We start from the raw sequence: 14,635 nt of genomic DNA, 5'->3' as shown, positions 1-14,635 counted from the left end.
CACATTAAGTGTTTTTCTGAACTCTATAGTTAGGGCTCCACATAATGTACAAAAATAACAGGTCTCCATGAGATAGTCATTAAATAATCAAATGTAAAATATCATACATCAGGTGCAGTGTGTTGGCTTAGCAAGAAAATCCTTTATTTGCCATGCTGGTATGCCTGCACCCATGGAGAAGACATGGAAGAAGCTTCTGGATCTTGGTTTCAGATCAGCTCAGCTCTGGCGGTTGAGGCTGTTTAGGGAGTAAACTAGCAGATGGAAGATTCTCTCTCTGTTTTTATCCCCTTTACTCTCTGTAAATCTGCTAGAGGCAAAAATACATGATAAAATAAAATAAAATACCAAACATGATAGATAAGAAACCCAGAGAAAAAATTTTATTGTCTGCAATGAAAGGAAAGATTTAGTATTCCATCTAGGAAGAATTCTGTGGATACTCTGATAACTCTTATCTTGTTTTACAGGACAAAGATACAGCATTTATTGGTGCAGTAATATTTAAACTGTTCTCATCAAAATATATTTCCACCACCCAGAAAGATACTAAAAATGTCAGCAGCCTTATGGAAAAAGCTTGATAAGCTCTCTTGCATGCACTGTGAAAAGTCTTCTAAGAAATAAAGTACAAATCAGCAAATATTGCTAAGATAATGAGGCCAGTAAATGGGAGTGGTAAAAAAAAAAAAACTTATTTCAGTGTTCTTATTCAAAAGATATCTTAGGGTCTTTTTTTTGTAGAACATAACCATACTGAAGATATCATATCTAATCTCTCAGATACAATGACTCTCTTTAATCCAGAATCCACCACATGGAAGTGTGAGCAAGTATTTAATGTGCACTTCAAAGATGTCTATTTTATTGTGTAAGTCCCACTCATAATATGGAGGATAATCTGTTTTAGCCTATGCATTTAAGTATTAATCTTATCTAAAAATGCCCTCACAGCAATAGTTCTAATAACATTTTAGTATTCATGAATGAAGTTTTACCTTTCCAGATGTAAAATTCATTGAACATATTTGTTCTTCTTCACCGGCAGTTGGGGTATCTCTACCCTGGGTATTTTTGATATGAATGACTTGAACTCTGTGCTTTGTAACAGATTTGTTAAATCCTTTACTCGGGATGTCCTGAAAGACTGCCAGTGCCAGCAACCTGCACGTCAGCCTCTGAGATTACACCTGCAGTTATTGCTTGAAGTTCAGAGCTTCCTTACAGAGCTGCATCAAACAAAACTAGGTTATTGAGCTTGTCCCAGACTTTGCCTTTGGAGCAGTTCTTCTTTTTGGCCTTGTCTGAGGATTTGTTCACCGGGTTGTTCTCTTTTTTGGCCGACTTTCAGTATCTTTCTTGGGTGACTTGTTGATATCCTTCCTTTTCTCGTCATCTTTAAACACTGCAATATACAGAGGGGAGTGACAATCAGGTTTGCAATTAATCCCAAATAATAGTTAATTATCTGAGTACCCTGTGGTCCAGCCAAGATGGCACATTAAGTTAACTATCAGGCCTACACACATCACAGTTTTGATATTCCTACCCTCTTTACGGTACCGACTAACTGTGGTATACTAAAATATATCTAGATGGAGGAAGACCTGAAACAGTACCCAAGGGTGTTTAGTTGAGGGATTTTATCTGTCCAAGAGCATGGTGGCTGTACTGCTAGTTCTGCAGCTGTTTTTCACCTGGAAGCCTACTTATCCTACTTCATGTGGCTAAGGCTAGCACTATGCCGATTTTATTTCTCTTAAGTCCCACCTGTAGCAGTTCCTGGCATATTTAGCAAAAAGGAGTCACTGAAGGGAAACTGGAAAGCAGCTGGCAGGAAGATGGCTCTTGCCCATTTCTGTTTCCCCACCCCCAGTAGCAATGAGGGTTCACCTCACATTCAGATCTCTAATAGCAGCTGTTTTAACTTTGTAAGCTATTCCACACTTTCCAAGATAGGAAGGAGTGAATTTCTTTTCCTCTGACTTGATTAAAAAGAGAGAGACATAGGCCTACTCCTGAATTAGGATTTTATTGATAAAATTTAAGTTATCAGACTGTGGAGAAGGTGTTTACACCAGCTGTTGGGATGCTGGCATCATTTATAAGATTGCCTGGGTTTAAATACCCACTCTGCTTATGATTTCAACTTGCTGTCATTATGCACACTTGAGGCAGCTGGTTATGTCTCAACCTCTTGGACCCCTCTACCAATGTGGGAAATGAACTCCTGGCTTTGACATGGTTGAGTTACAGTTGTTGGTTGTTGTAAGCATTTATGCATCTGACCAGTGGAAGAGTTCCCAGTGTCTTTCAAATAAATAAACACATTGATTTAAAAGCTAAGTATCAGATGGGAAATCGGCCTGGATGTTATCTAAAGCCCTTTGCTTTTAGAAAATTCTGTGACATAACCTACAGAAAAATATAACCTCAACCATCATTCTTGGGTCTAAACTACAGGATCCAATGCCTGACATTATCCTAATAGTTAAAAAAAAAAATCTTAATTTGTAGGCATTACCATGCCCCTGAGTTAGAAAAAGTAACTGGGGCTCATGCAAGATAATTATTTAGCCAGGACAGTAAGAGTTTTCAAGTGGTTAAGGAAGGAAAGAGAATTTCACGGTTGCCCACATTCTAATAATTTTAAGACATGAGACTCTGACATATTTATTTATAGTTCGATACCTGTCAATTACTGTTTTATTTCAATTTTAGCTTTCTTTATATTCTTGAATAAAAAGTAATGGCACTTCAACAACAGTTAATTTTTTTTCATCAAACCCATGAAACAGGCCCATATCCCTCCCTAGCTAAATACACTGATACATTTTGTGCCCTTTAACTATGGGTAAAATGTATCCATTCCATCAGGCTTCTAGGTCCCCTTTGGATTCAGAACTACATGCCCTAGCCCTTCTGCACTGCCTATGTCATTTTTGAAGCTCCCAGGACACTAACCTCTCTCAGCTAACTTTCATTGAGAGTAGTAATTTATTGTATGCATGGTTTTATTCACAACATGTAGCAAAGAATGTTACAGGTGACACATACGATCTTGAAAGAATATGACATCTTAGAAAATCTTAAGCTTTCAAGTAAACTTCCAGTTTGTGATCATAGGCAAGATGGCACAATTTTTTTTTTACTTTTTAAAAAATTAATTACATTGCATTATGTGATACAATTTCGTAGGCTCTTGGATTTTTAAAAACCTAATCCATCCAAGAAATTGCCCTTTTTCATAAGATAATTTACTTGAAAGGCAGAGTTAATCGACAGAAAGAGGCACAGCAAAGAAATCTGTCCATTGGTTCCCTCCCAGAATGCTTGCTAGGACTGACACAAGCTGAAGGCAGAAATTCTATCCAAGTCCCCCATGTGAGTATCAGTGTCCCAAGAACTTAGCCCATCCTCTGCTGCCTTCTTTGATACATTCACAGGAAGCAGGATCAGAAGCAGAGTGGTTCAGATTCAAACCAGAGCTAAATAAGATACCGGGCTTGCAGGCAGTGGCTTAATTTGCTGTGACACAACACAAGCCCCATTCTAAAAACAAATCAGTGATATCCAGCAATACACAAAAATCATTTAGTAAAAATGAATTGGAATAAAAATTATGAGTGACCATTTTGAAACAAACAGCAGTGGAGTGCCAATGAAGTGGGTACAGTGAGCTGTGAAAAGGAGGCACTTGGAGTAGTTATTTCAAATGTAGGAGCTGGGCAATAGAACCAACTGATTATCATTTGATAATTTTGATTAGTTTTAAGAGAAGCAGATTTGATCATATACTAATTAAATGTTTAAATGTTTGAAGGAAGAGGCTATGCAGAGTAAGAACAACTATAGGCTAAAATCCCTGAGGAGACTGAAAGCAAGGAAGGAGTACGAAAACAAAGTTGAAGATATTTGAGACAAGAGGCAGGAAATCAATGTTCTCATTCCAGTAAGATCACACTTAAAACAGTAATAAGCTTTTCAGTTTATGGATGATAAGGAATTGAGGCAGTTCCAGGCTGGCCTTCAAAAGCTGTAGCACAACATTGTTATTAAGAGCATGTCCTCTAGATTGTCTGGATTTAAGTCTCTGTTCATGCTCTTAATAACTATAAATTAGGAAAATCACTTTATATGTCAGTGTCTTGACTTCCAGATGCCAATAATAAATGTATTTCCTGGGTTTACAAAAAATTGATCAGTAGGCAATATTATTCACCCGACAGTGTTGAACATAGCAAACTCTGCATTTGTTGGTCATGGCCAGAGGGCAAAGAAAGGTTGTCCTGTTTCACCTAGAAGTTGCCTCTAATGATGCTGTTCTGAGATTCCTTTCCGAGGGAGGTTTGAAAGAGACACTACATAGTGTATAGACGAGCTTATGCTACAGTAAGGAGCCATGTTAGTTGGAGACTGTTTATTGATTGGAGTCATCTTTAAATCTCCCATCCCCTCTTTCAGCCAGGTATACAGAGATGGAAAGAAGGCAGACTGTGGTGTCAACGCAATCAGAAAATGTGATGGAAGAAAAATGAGGGGACAGGACTGAGAATCCAACAGGAGACAGGCCAAAGTGATAGACAATTTAAGCTAAATATGTTAAGAAATTGAAGGAACAGTTTCAGCAGAGAGAATAGAGACAAAGGCTAAAACACACGGAGAGATGGTGTTATGTGGTTTTCTAAGTAAGAAGAACAGGATAAGAGTTTATTATCATTTCCTAGCACTCATAATTCTTAGACATTTTGTGAATGAGTAATAGCTTCCCTTTCCCACCAAGGGGAAGGGTGGAGCTCAAGAGATCAGAAGAGAGGATTGTGATGGGGCAGGGTGGGGCATGAGGACAGTGAGTGTTGTGTCCCATAGTTACTTGGGACCAGGGTGGAAGTAGGTGCCCCCAGGGGCACCCAGAGGCTCTTCAGCATGTGTCTGCGCTTCTCGGATGATGATCCTGTTCAAGTCAGCCCCGTGAGTGCACCAAGGTGCTTGGCTTCAGTTCAGCCAAACCTGTAACGGCCTTTGCCGTGCAGGATGTGGCTGTCTTGGCCTTCCACATTTTGCATCCAACCACTACATTTGGATTTTGGTGCTTGTGTTGGCATACATTCCTGATGGAATAGATAGACTGGATCCTTGACTGATCTGAGATGAGAAAAACAATCCCAAACAGATTGTTTCAGGGTCAAGTAGGCTTAACTCAACTGTTGACTGTCCCTTTGAGGACATAGCCCGCAAGATTGGGTGAGGAGCAGCATAAACTTTACAGTGCTAGGAAATTGAAGACATTGATTTTGGCTCTTCAAGTTTCAAAAAAAAAAAAAATGAAAACAGGATAGAAGTGAGGGATGAAGACATTTAAAGTACACTATAGAAAGTAAAGTTAGGGGGTGAGAGCAGTTCATCTCCCTGTGACTCAGAAAATTGCACCACACTATTCACCCCCAACCTTTCTTGGGCTTTGAAAGCAGGCATTAAAGTTAGAGTCCTCATGGACAGCAGGTGGTATCACTGAAGTCAGATACCCTCAGAGGAAAAGCGAATCTTTGGATTTCTTACACACCTTTTTCTCCTAGATTATTCCTGCCCGTCTTTGCTTTGTGGTTCACTTCTGGTTCTTCTGTTGCCATGAAAGTGTTCATCCAGATTTCACCTCAGATGTTTTTATTCTGATGCTGCCTCTTGCAGTTGAGATCATATTGATACATCACATAATTTTTTTAAATGTGGCATAAGCTTCATATTATAATAAATAAATCTCCTTTTTTTCATGGTAGTTATATGCCTATGTATTTTTTAACTTTGTATATTGCATAGGAAGGACCAAGAAGACCACATCCCTCGAAAGTCACCGCAAAGCAGGTAATGTTAAAAACAACTGATTTCTGATTGTTTCTCTTGTGGTTAATAACTCATCCCTTTATGTATGGTGATTTCTGGCAGGACAGGACTTGGATCAGCTAGACACATCCTCAGTGTCTTCTTGAAACTCTAGGATCCTAGTATTATTGTTACTAAAGAGGACAAACTAAATGACTTATACTAAAACTGTTTTTTCAAAGTTTTCTTTATTTGAAACTCAGAGTTACAGAGAGAGAAAAAGAATTTTATAGGCTCTGATTCAGTCCTCCAGTGGCTGCGATAGCCATGGCTGAGTCAAGTTGAGGCCAGAAGTTAGGGACTTCATCAGAATCGCCTGTGTGGGTATCAGGGACTCCAAGCACTTGGGCCATTTTCTGTGATTTTTCTAAGGCCATGAGCATGGAGCTGGATTGGAAGTATAGCACCAGAAATTCAAATTGGCTCTTATATAGGATGCTGGTATTATAGCTGATATTATAAATGCTACAAGACCAGTCCCATTACTGTCAGCATTAGCTTAATATTTGGTATGCATAAAGAGTTCATAATAAAGGGTCCAGCGTGCAAGCCTATCAGCTAAATCCTCTTCTTGCGCACACTGGGGTCTTGTATGCATCAGATCATATCCATGCTGCTCCACTTTCCATCCATCTCCCTGTTTGTGGCCTGGGACAGCAGTGGAGAATGGCTCAAAGCCTTGGGAAGCTCCAGGCTCCTGGATTCAGATCAGCTCAGCTACAGCCATTGCAGCCACTTGGGAAGTGAACAAGTGGATAGAATATTTTTTTCCTCTGTCTCTCTTTTTCTTTGTAAGTCTGCCTTTCAATATAACAACACAATCTTTAAAAAAAAGAGATATGATCCACAGAGCATAATAATCAATTACATATTTTTTACTTGATTATTTGAACATTGTGGATATCCTTAAATCTATGTAGAGGCTGCTTCCCCAGCCAGCCCTGTGCTAGCTCTCTGCTTGTCACCTAGTAGTAATCATTGTCTTAAATCTTATTTTTGTAAATCTTTTTCTTTTAATACAGTGGCACATATATGCATTCATAAGTATATTTTTATGTTTTTGCTTTGAGCGTTATAAACATAGGATCACAAAATTCAGTGTAATAGTTACTCTTAGTTCTCATGGCTGTTTCCCAAGATTTTTATGTTGCTGTAATTTGTTGTAAAACATATCAGAGCTCATTAGCCTCTTCTGTGTATGGACACTGGGTTGTTTCCATATTTTCCTATAATCAGCAGTACTGCTGTGAACATCCTCATGCGTATTTTCTTTTGCCACACACAAGCATTTCATTCTCTTACAAAAAGAATGAACGGAATGACTGAATCATGGGGTAAGCAAATGTTTCCATTTGGTGCATCAGTACCTGATTATCCTCAAAGCAGTTTTACAGATGTTTCCCCTACTATGCTGCTGTATTTTGTTGCCTACAGCAATTTCTAGTTTGATTCCTCAGTTCTCAGTCATTTGTAGATGCCACATTATTGTTGCAAAAATAATCATGTGTGATATTCAACATTTAAAACGGCCAAAATGCACACTTCCTTTTGTATCTTCTAATACTTGATGCTTTTAAATGAGTGTTCGTTTTAACAAAAATAAACACAAATGTCCTAGAATCTGGCTCTATGCACAGTGATGCACTGAGAAACAGCAGTAAATGTTCATTTGAAAACTCTGATGGACCAATTTGTCTTTCTTTACTTAGGAAAAGTTGCTCTTTATTTTCATATTTCTAGTAGCCTTGTAGATTATCTTTATAGACTCATCATTTCTACTGATACACACCAAAACTATAACCAGTTTTTTAAACCTTTGTATATTATAAAAATGAAAATGTGATTTGAGTTTCTCCCCCTGAAAGTCTACAGATAAACGTATTCAGCACATGCAAAACATCAAGAAGGAGAAGAGGAGGTTAAGCAAACGATTCGCAAGGCCTTCTCCTATTCCAGAGCCAGGACTCCTGGTAAGTACAGGGATTAACTGAAATTAGAAGATCCTTAAACAGAGTTGATATCCTTGTTTTTAAATGATGGATTACTGACGTAACTTTTGTTTGTTCCTTTTCCTTTAGGAAGCTTAGAGTTTCACTCTTGGAAAGTAACTTGAAAATCCTTGTTAACATTCTCAATATTTAAATGCTTTTTTAGCAGTTATCTCCGGAGTTGATCTGATTTAATGAAAATAGCATGGTCTTCATAAGCATGTTGTGATAAATTACAATCTTTGTTTTTCTAAGTGTTAGCTGACTGTCAATGCTATTAATTTACATCTTTTACATTGCATTATTTGGAAAAGAAATTACATAATTTCCCAATAATTAGTTGGTCAAACTAAGATTGATCACTAACAACGTTAGAAAAATATCCATGATAATAACAACTTACTACATCCTGTATATCTTTCAGAAGGGTTTAAAATATCTAACCAGAATACATCTTATTATATTCATGAGCTTTTTACAATATGATGTTAATTATATTTCTTGTAGTTACATACGTACCAAATGTTGCCTTTCATTTAATTTGCCTACAAGTGTTTGAGGTTGATTATTACTCAACTAACAATGTGTTCCTCATTCCCAAATATTAGAGATTTTTCCAGCTATGTTGCTGGTTGCTGATTTTGATTTAATACTTATTGTCTGAGGACCGTCTTCACAGGATTTGTAAAACTTGTATTTTAATGACATAATTTTTATGTCTCTGGTGAATGTTCCATGTAGTCTATAGAAAAAAAATTGTGTTACACCACTGTTATATAAACTAACTGGAAATGTCAGTTGGTCCTCTCCTACTATGCTGATATTTTTTTTCTCATTATGTCAATTTTTTTTTCCTGAGATGAATAATGTTACTCAGTATTTTGTGTTATTGTTATCATGGCATATTCTTCTCCATCCTCCATCATAAAATTGCTTCTTCTGTTTAACCACTTTGAAATAGCTCATTGATATCATTTCTTTTGCAGTGATTATTGATATATTTGGATTCATATTTGCCTTGTGTTTTATTGTTTTCTACTTGTGACTACGTTTTCTGTATCATTTGTGTCTTCCCCATTCCATTGTTTTTCCATCATCTTTGTTATTAAGCATTTTATACGATTCAATCATCTGCCTTGCTGTAGAATATCAACAACAACTGTTTGGTGTTTTTACTTTCTGTATTGTTTCTCTTGCATTTGCAATAGAAATAAGTTCATATTAAATGATGTCGTGCTATTTCATAGGTGAATAAAGTACCTCATAACAAAGTATTGCTACTATTCTTCCTTCCTGGCTACTAACACACTATTGCCGTTTCATTTTTCTGTAACTATAGTCTCCATAAAATAGGAGAGTACCTCAGAAGGTTTTACAAAATTAAATATAAAAGGTATTTGTTTTGGTGCCAAAAAAAAAGCAATCTTTGCAATACAAGAAGTCTTCAAAATGTTGTTGGAAAATGACAACTGGAAGACAATCTTGAATGATTTAATCAACTTTGTGACAGGTAAAGCACCTTTTAATTTTCCACTTTTCCATGAACTTTCAAGTACCATCACATTGTTGCTATTTTTATTTTGAACAACCTACACTATTTTGTAAATTTTAAAGTATCCCTCTTCCTTTTTGTGTAGAGATCCAAGTTTCTCTCCTGTATCATTTTCTCTTTATCTGAAAAGCTTCTTGTAACATTCTTTGGAAAGCCTATCAGTAACAATTTCCTACAACTTTCATTTGGGAAGTTTTACTTATTCACTTTCGAAGGACTGCTTCACTGGCTGCAGAAGCTTGCTTGCTGCTCTTCATCTCTCAGCACTTTACGTAATTCGCTCCACTCTGCCTGCAGGTTCTGAAGAAGACTCCCATCGAATTCTTTCTTATCCTTATTCCTACCCAGTTAAGTTTTGCTACCATCTTGCCCTAGACTTTTTTCAAGATATTGTCTTTGTGGTTTTATGTTTTATATCATTAACTTTCGAAAGTTCTCATACCTTACAACAACAATTTTTTTTTCTTTTTTTCTAACACAATTCTTGCATATTCCCCTTCTTTTATGCTCTTTTCATTTTCACTGTGGATACTTCCTGTTACCTATCATTAAAAGGCTCACTGCCAGTTTTGTCCACTGTGTACAGTCTGCTAATAAGCCCTTTGTGAGATTTTTATTTCCTTTGGATTCCCCTTTAGATTTTTTTTTTCTCACATTGCTGGCTATTCCTCAATATTGCTCCCTTTTTCTAGTGGAGCTCATACCATGTTAATGAAAATCAATTTCATTCCACGCATTTGCTTTTAGATATTGTGCATGCTGGTGAATTGGTGTCTCTTGGCACAATGCCAGCTAAGAACAGTGAGTGCTGGCAGATTTTGCAATGCTTACCTTTCCTCTTCTGATGCAAACGAAAGAAAGTGATCTCTGAGCTTCACTATAAGATTGATGAAGTTCCTGGAGATAAAATTCTAAAAAGTAGGGGCCATTTCCTGAGACCACCCTCCAACCCTGATTGTAAGCTTATGTGTACTGGACCTCCATGGGTTCATCGATGAACTTTAAGTGTCTTTATATTGTTATTGTCTCAACAGCAGATTTGTATCCCTGATAAACTATGATATTCTTTTCCATTTGCCGAACTCTCCAGTTTTCAGGGAGCAGGGACCAGGTTAAAGTTAATTCAGTTCTCTGATGGTTACAAGTTTAAATTATTTTCATTTTGTTCTACGTTGTTTTAATTTTAGAATAGAAAGAGTGATTTACTAGATCTATGGATGTCAGATTGAAAACTTCCACTTGTATTTCTTTGGTCAAAACTGGGTTATTGGCTGCCTGAACCTGCAAGTGAAAAGTATTGATGTGAAAAATGATAGTGACTCCCTGGCGACCCTTAAGAGAAGTGAGATGCTATCAGTTAAAAAAAAAAAAAAGTTCCTTCCTTTTTCAGACTGTGGTGAGACTTTTTTTATAACTTAGCCATCTACTCAAGCTTCTGTAATAAAAGTGTATTATGAGTTAGAGTTCAGTTCATTGGTTTGCTTATCATTTGTCTTTGGATAGACAAGGTGCTTATGTATTATCATCTAGAAATGCAGAATTCCCAAGTATCCACCGTGCATGTACTGTCTAATATCGACAGAATCCCCTCTCCATATTTGTAATTCCACTTTCATAATCAGGAGCTGATATTTAAGTATTAAAATATGTCCAAGCAGCATATTTTATAGCTGCACAATTTACGTACAATGATGTATCAGAATGATGTATAGAAAGAATGATGGATATAAAGACATTTCTAAGAATGCCTTTGTAGAATGCAGGTCAGTGGACATCACTTTTGAACTCTTTCCCTCCAGATTTCTGCAGTATTAATAATCTCTAGCTGTTTGCTTTTTCAGATATCTCACTGTACTATCATCTCCTTCTTTCATGGCTCATCCTTTAGTAACAGAATATTTAGAGTTTCTACTTAAAAAAAAAAGCAAAAAATACAATAGCCTCCTCTGTGTCTCTTAAGGTTACTTATGATTTTTAATAGAAAGTAATGTAAAATCACTCTATTTCAATCACCCATCCAATTAATTTTTGCTTTCAGCAATGACTGAAATGTTTCACAAAAAAAATACAATATATATGAAAATTCTGATCTCAAGCTAGTTTTTCAGGGCTTTCAAATCTGATAAAAAAATTCTTGAGAGTGCTTTCATTTTAAGCACAATCAAGTTACTGTAACATATAAACAATCAGATTATTATCGTAAGTGAACAATGATTGCTTCGATTATTATACTAACCTTGTCTCAAAGAGAGTATAAGATTTGCACAGGAAACTGGACTGCACAGGATGAAGCTGCGCTGCAATATGCTGGTTCTTCTTCTAATTCTTCTTTTACCCCCTTTGCAAACTTTTGTTCCAAACAGTGTCCCCAAAATTTTGCTTCTCTCTTTTTTGTTGTTTTTGGCTGAAGTTAAACGTTGACTTCAGGAAAAGAATGCAATGGCCTAAATTAATTTTAAATGACTTTTAAGGCTAATAGAGTGTTGAATCCATAGGAATGCTCTATTGACAAAGGAATTACAGCTCTTGGAAGGAAGGCTAGATCACATAGTTAGAACACAGAGTTGTAAAAACTTATCAAAGTGTTTTTGTATTTGTGTTTGTCTGCTCTATATAGCAATAAAATAATTGTTAGATGCATTTTTAAGTTATCCTGAAATATTTTAAGGTTAAATTCTTGATATTTGTTATCATTCCCTTTTCATTTTGCTTTTCCTGTTATTTACTAATTCTGAGTTAATTTCAAATTTTCAATATTATCAGTATATACCTAGTCATTGCTTTATCAGTAAAACACAGAACATAAGACTTGAAAATGAGAATTCCTACAATATTTCTGTTGCAGATTTTATGTTTAGAAATGATATATTTCTTTCTCTGAACTTCTGTTTTGGGCTTCTGAAAACTCTTCATACGTTCGATATTGCATGACTCACAGAACATTAGTTTCTATCATACACACCTTCATATATGATCTATTTGATTAGACTGCTTTTCCTATCAGGCTTCTGTCTGAATATAATCTTATTTCAATTTAAGTTACCATTGCTCTTTAAAAAAAAAAAATATGCAGAGTGAAGGAGAGACAGAGAGGAAGATCTTCCATGCATTGATTCACTCCCCTAGTGGCTGCAACAGCCAGATTTCTGCTGATCCGAAGCCAGGAGCCCAGAGCCTCCTCCGGATCTCCCACGTGGGTGCAGAGTAGCAAGGCCTTGGGCCATCCTTAACTGTTTTCCCAGGCTGCAAGCAGGGAGCTGGATGCAAAGTGGGGCTGCTGGGATTAGAACTGGTGCCCATATGGGATCCTGGTGCACATGCAAGGAGAGGACTTTAGCCGCTTGACTACCACACCAGGCCATAGAATAAGATGTCTAACAAACATGATGGCATATATTGTTTGTATAAATGGTCTTCTCCCCAATACATTTCCAGATAATTGATAGTTTGAGTTTACTTTATATAAATTTAATTTTTGATGTGTTTTAATCCTGTGTAGTGGTCTGGATAAAGCTGGAGTCTGCATTGAAGAAACCATGTACCAGAGTGAATTTATGGCCTTGGAAATACAACTGTGTGCCATGATTTGACTTCATGTGAAAAACAAAAGCAATACTCTGCAATTTCAGCAAAATAAACATGGTTCAAGCAATTTACATACAAACTATGGCCTCTAATATCTTATTAAATATCACTCCACTACCACTTTCTTTTCAGTGGTGAATTTGAGGTTTGTTTTTATTGTTGTTGTTATTATTATGATTATTATTTTGCTTTGATAACCAAGAAGGGTACATGCCCATTGGACCACAACTAGAGTATGAAGAATCAAGAAATAGTGAAAAATGGACAAGACCATTGTTTCCAATTTTTTTTTCTTCTTCATGTATCTGGAGGAAGGAGAGAAGCTACACCTAGCATACCAACCATGTCAGTACCTGGAGATAAGGGGACAGCCACTGAATGTCATCCCAGAGTCCCCAATGTGGAGCATGGTCCGAAGATAACACTCAAGTGGTTACAATAATTCTGAAATGCTTTTGATTTCATTGTTTCAGCAATGAGGAAATTTTTTCAAGTTACATTTGGTGACATAATCCAATTTATAATCTCCATTTGCCCAGATACCTGCTGTCACCCCCTGGCCTGGAGAGCTGTCCAAGGGACTAAATGTCCTCTGCAGGTTCCAATGAACAACCATCTTCAACAACTGAGGAGACTGAGTTTTGAAACATGTCCTCCATGATCAGACCACAGATCCTATGGATTTACTCTTTTGCTGGAGTTCTGAGTTAGGAGTCCAGTTAGGAGAAGTTCCCAAGGGAACCTCACCAGACGTGACCCCAGACCTGACTCCTATGTGTGCCAGACAATGCAGAATCCAGCTGTGTCCCACCTGCATCAGCCTATACACACTGCTGATTGCAGTTTCTGGGCCAGCCCCATATCATGTGCAAACCAATGGATGCTGCAGTTCAGGCAATCCCTGCCCACACACATTCAGTCCTAATGTACACCAGTGGGAACTGCAGCCCAGTCGGAGTTACCCAGAATAATCCTCATCTGGCCAGCCATCAGCCATGATTCTTTTTTTTTTTTAAAAGATTTATTTTTATTATTTTTTCATTGGAAAGGCGGATATACAGAGAGGAAGATCTTCCGTCCGATGATTCACTCCCCAAGTGAGCGCAACGGGCCGATACTATGCCGATCCGAAGCCAGGAGCCTCTTCCGGGTCTCCCACGCGGGTGCAGGTTCCCAAAGCTTTGGGCCGTCCTCCACTGCTTTCCCAGGCCACAGGCAAGGAACTGGAAGGGAAGCGGGGCTGCCGGGATTAGAACCGGCGCCCATATGGGATCCCGGGCGTGCAAGGCGAGGACCTTTAACCACTTGCGCCACCGCGCCGGGCCCATCAGCCATGATTCTTGCACAGGCTGACCTGACCCAACTGACCCTGCTATCCAATCCACACATATGGTGATTGGGCCTACTACTTGTCCAGTCATGCCCAGTCCAAACCCTGGTTCTCATGCTCACCAATGGGAGCTGCAATCAAGAGGGGTCCCCACAATTTTCCTAATGGGTCCATTCCCAGCCCAGGATCTTACACTTTCCAGGTGGTTCTATGTTCTAGCATCACAGGACTTGCCCCTATTCTCAGCACTTGCCAGCTGATGCCGCAGCAAAGTTCAACCAGTCTGCATTTGATCTGGTT

General features: G+C 37.8%; 1 protein-coding gene across 1 annotated transcript; it reads left to right on the top strand.

Annotated features, from left to right (window-relative positions):
* The first annotated feature begins 4,825 nt into the window (after positions 1-4,825).
* On the top strand, positions 4,826-13,119 carry CCDC179 (coiled-coil domain containing 179). The gene is made up of 4 exons (XM_040980286.1): positions 4,826-4,971; positions 5,818-5,862; positions 7,746-7,850; positions 12,920-13,119. Exons 1-4 carry the CDS (start codon positions 4,927-4,929, stop codon positions 12,929-12,931), a joined length of 207 nt encoding a protein of 68 aa, XP_040836220.1. The 5' UTR covers positions 4,826-4,926; the 3' UTR covers positions 12,932-13,119.
* Positions 13,120-14,635: the final 1,516 nt, after the last annotated feature.

The sequence above is a fragment of the Ochotona curzoniae genome, unplaced genomic scaffold, assembly GCF_017591425.1.
Source record: "Ochotona curzoniae isolate NIBS_2020 unplaced genomic scaffold, NIBS_Ocur_1.0 contig_3432, whole genome shotgun sequence".
NCBI lineage: Eukaryota > Metazoa > Chordata > Mammalia > Lagomorpha > Ochotonidae > Ochotona > Ochotona curzoniae.
This window is presented reverse-complemented; position numbering and strand designations above follow the sequence as displayed.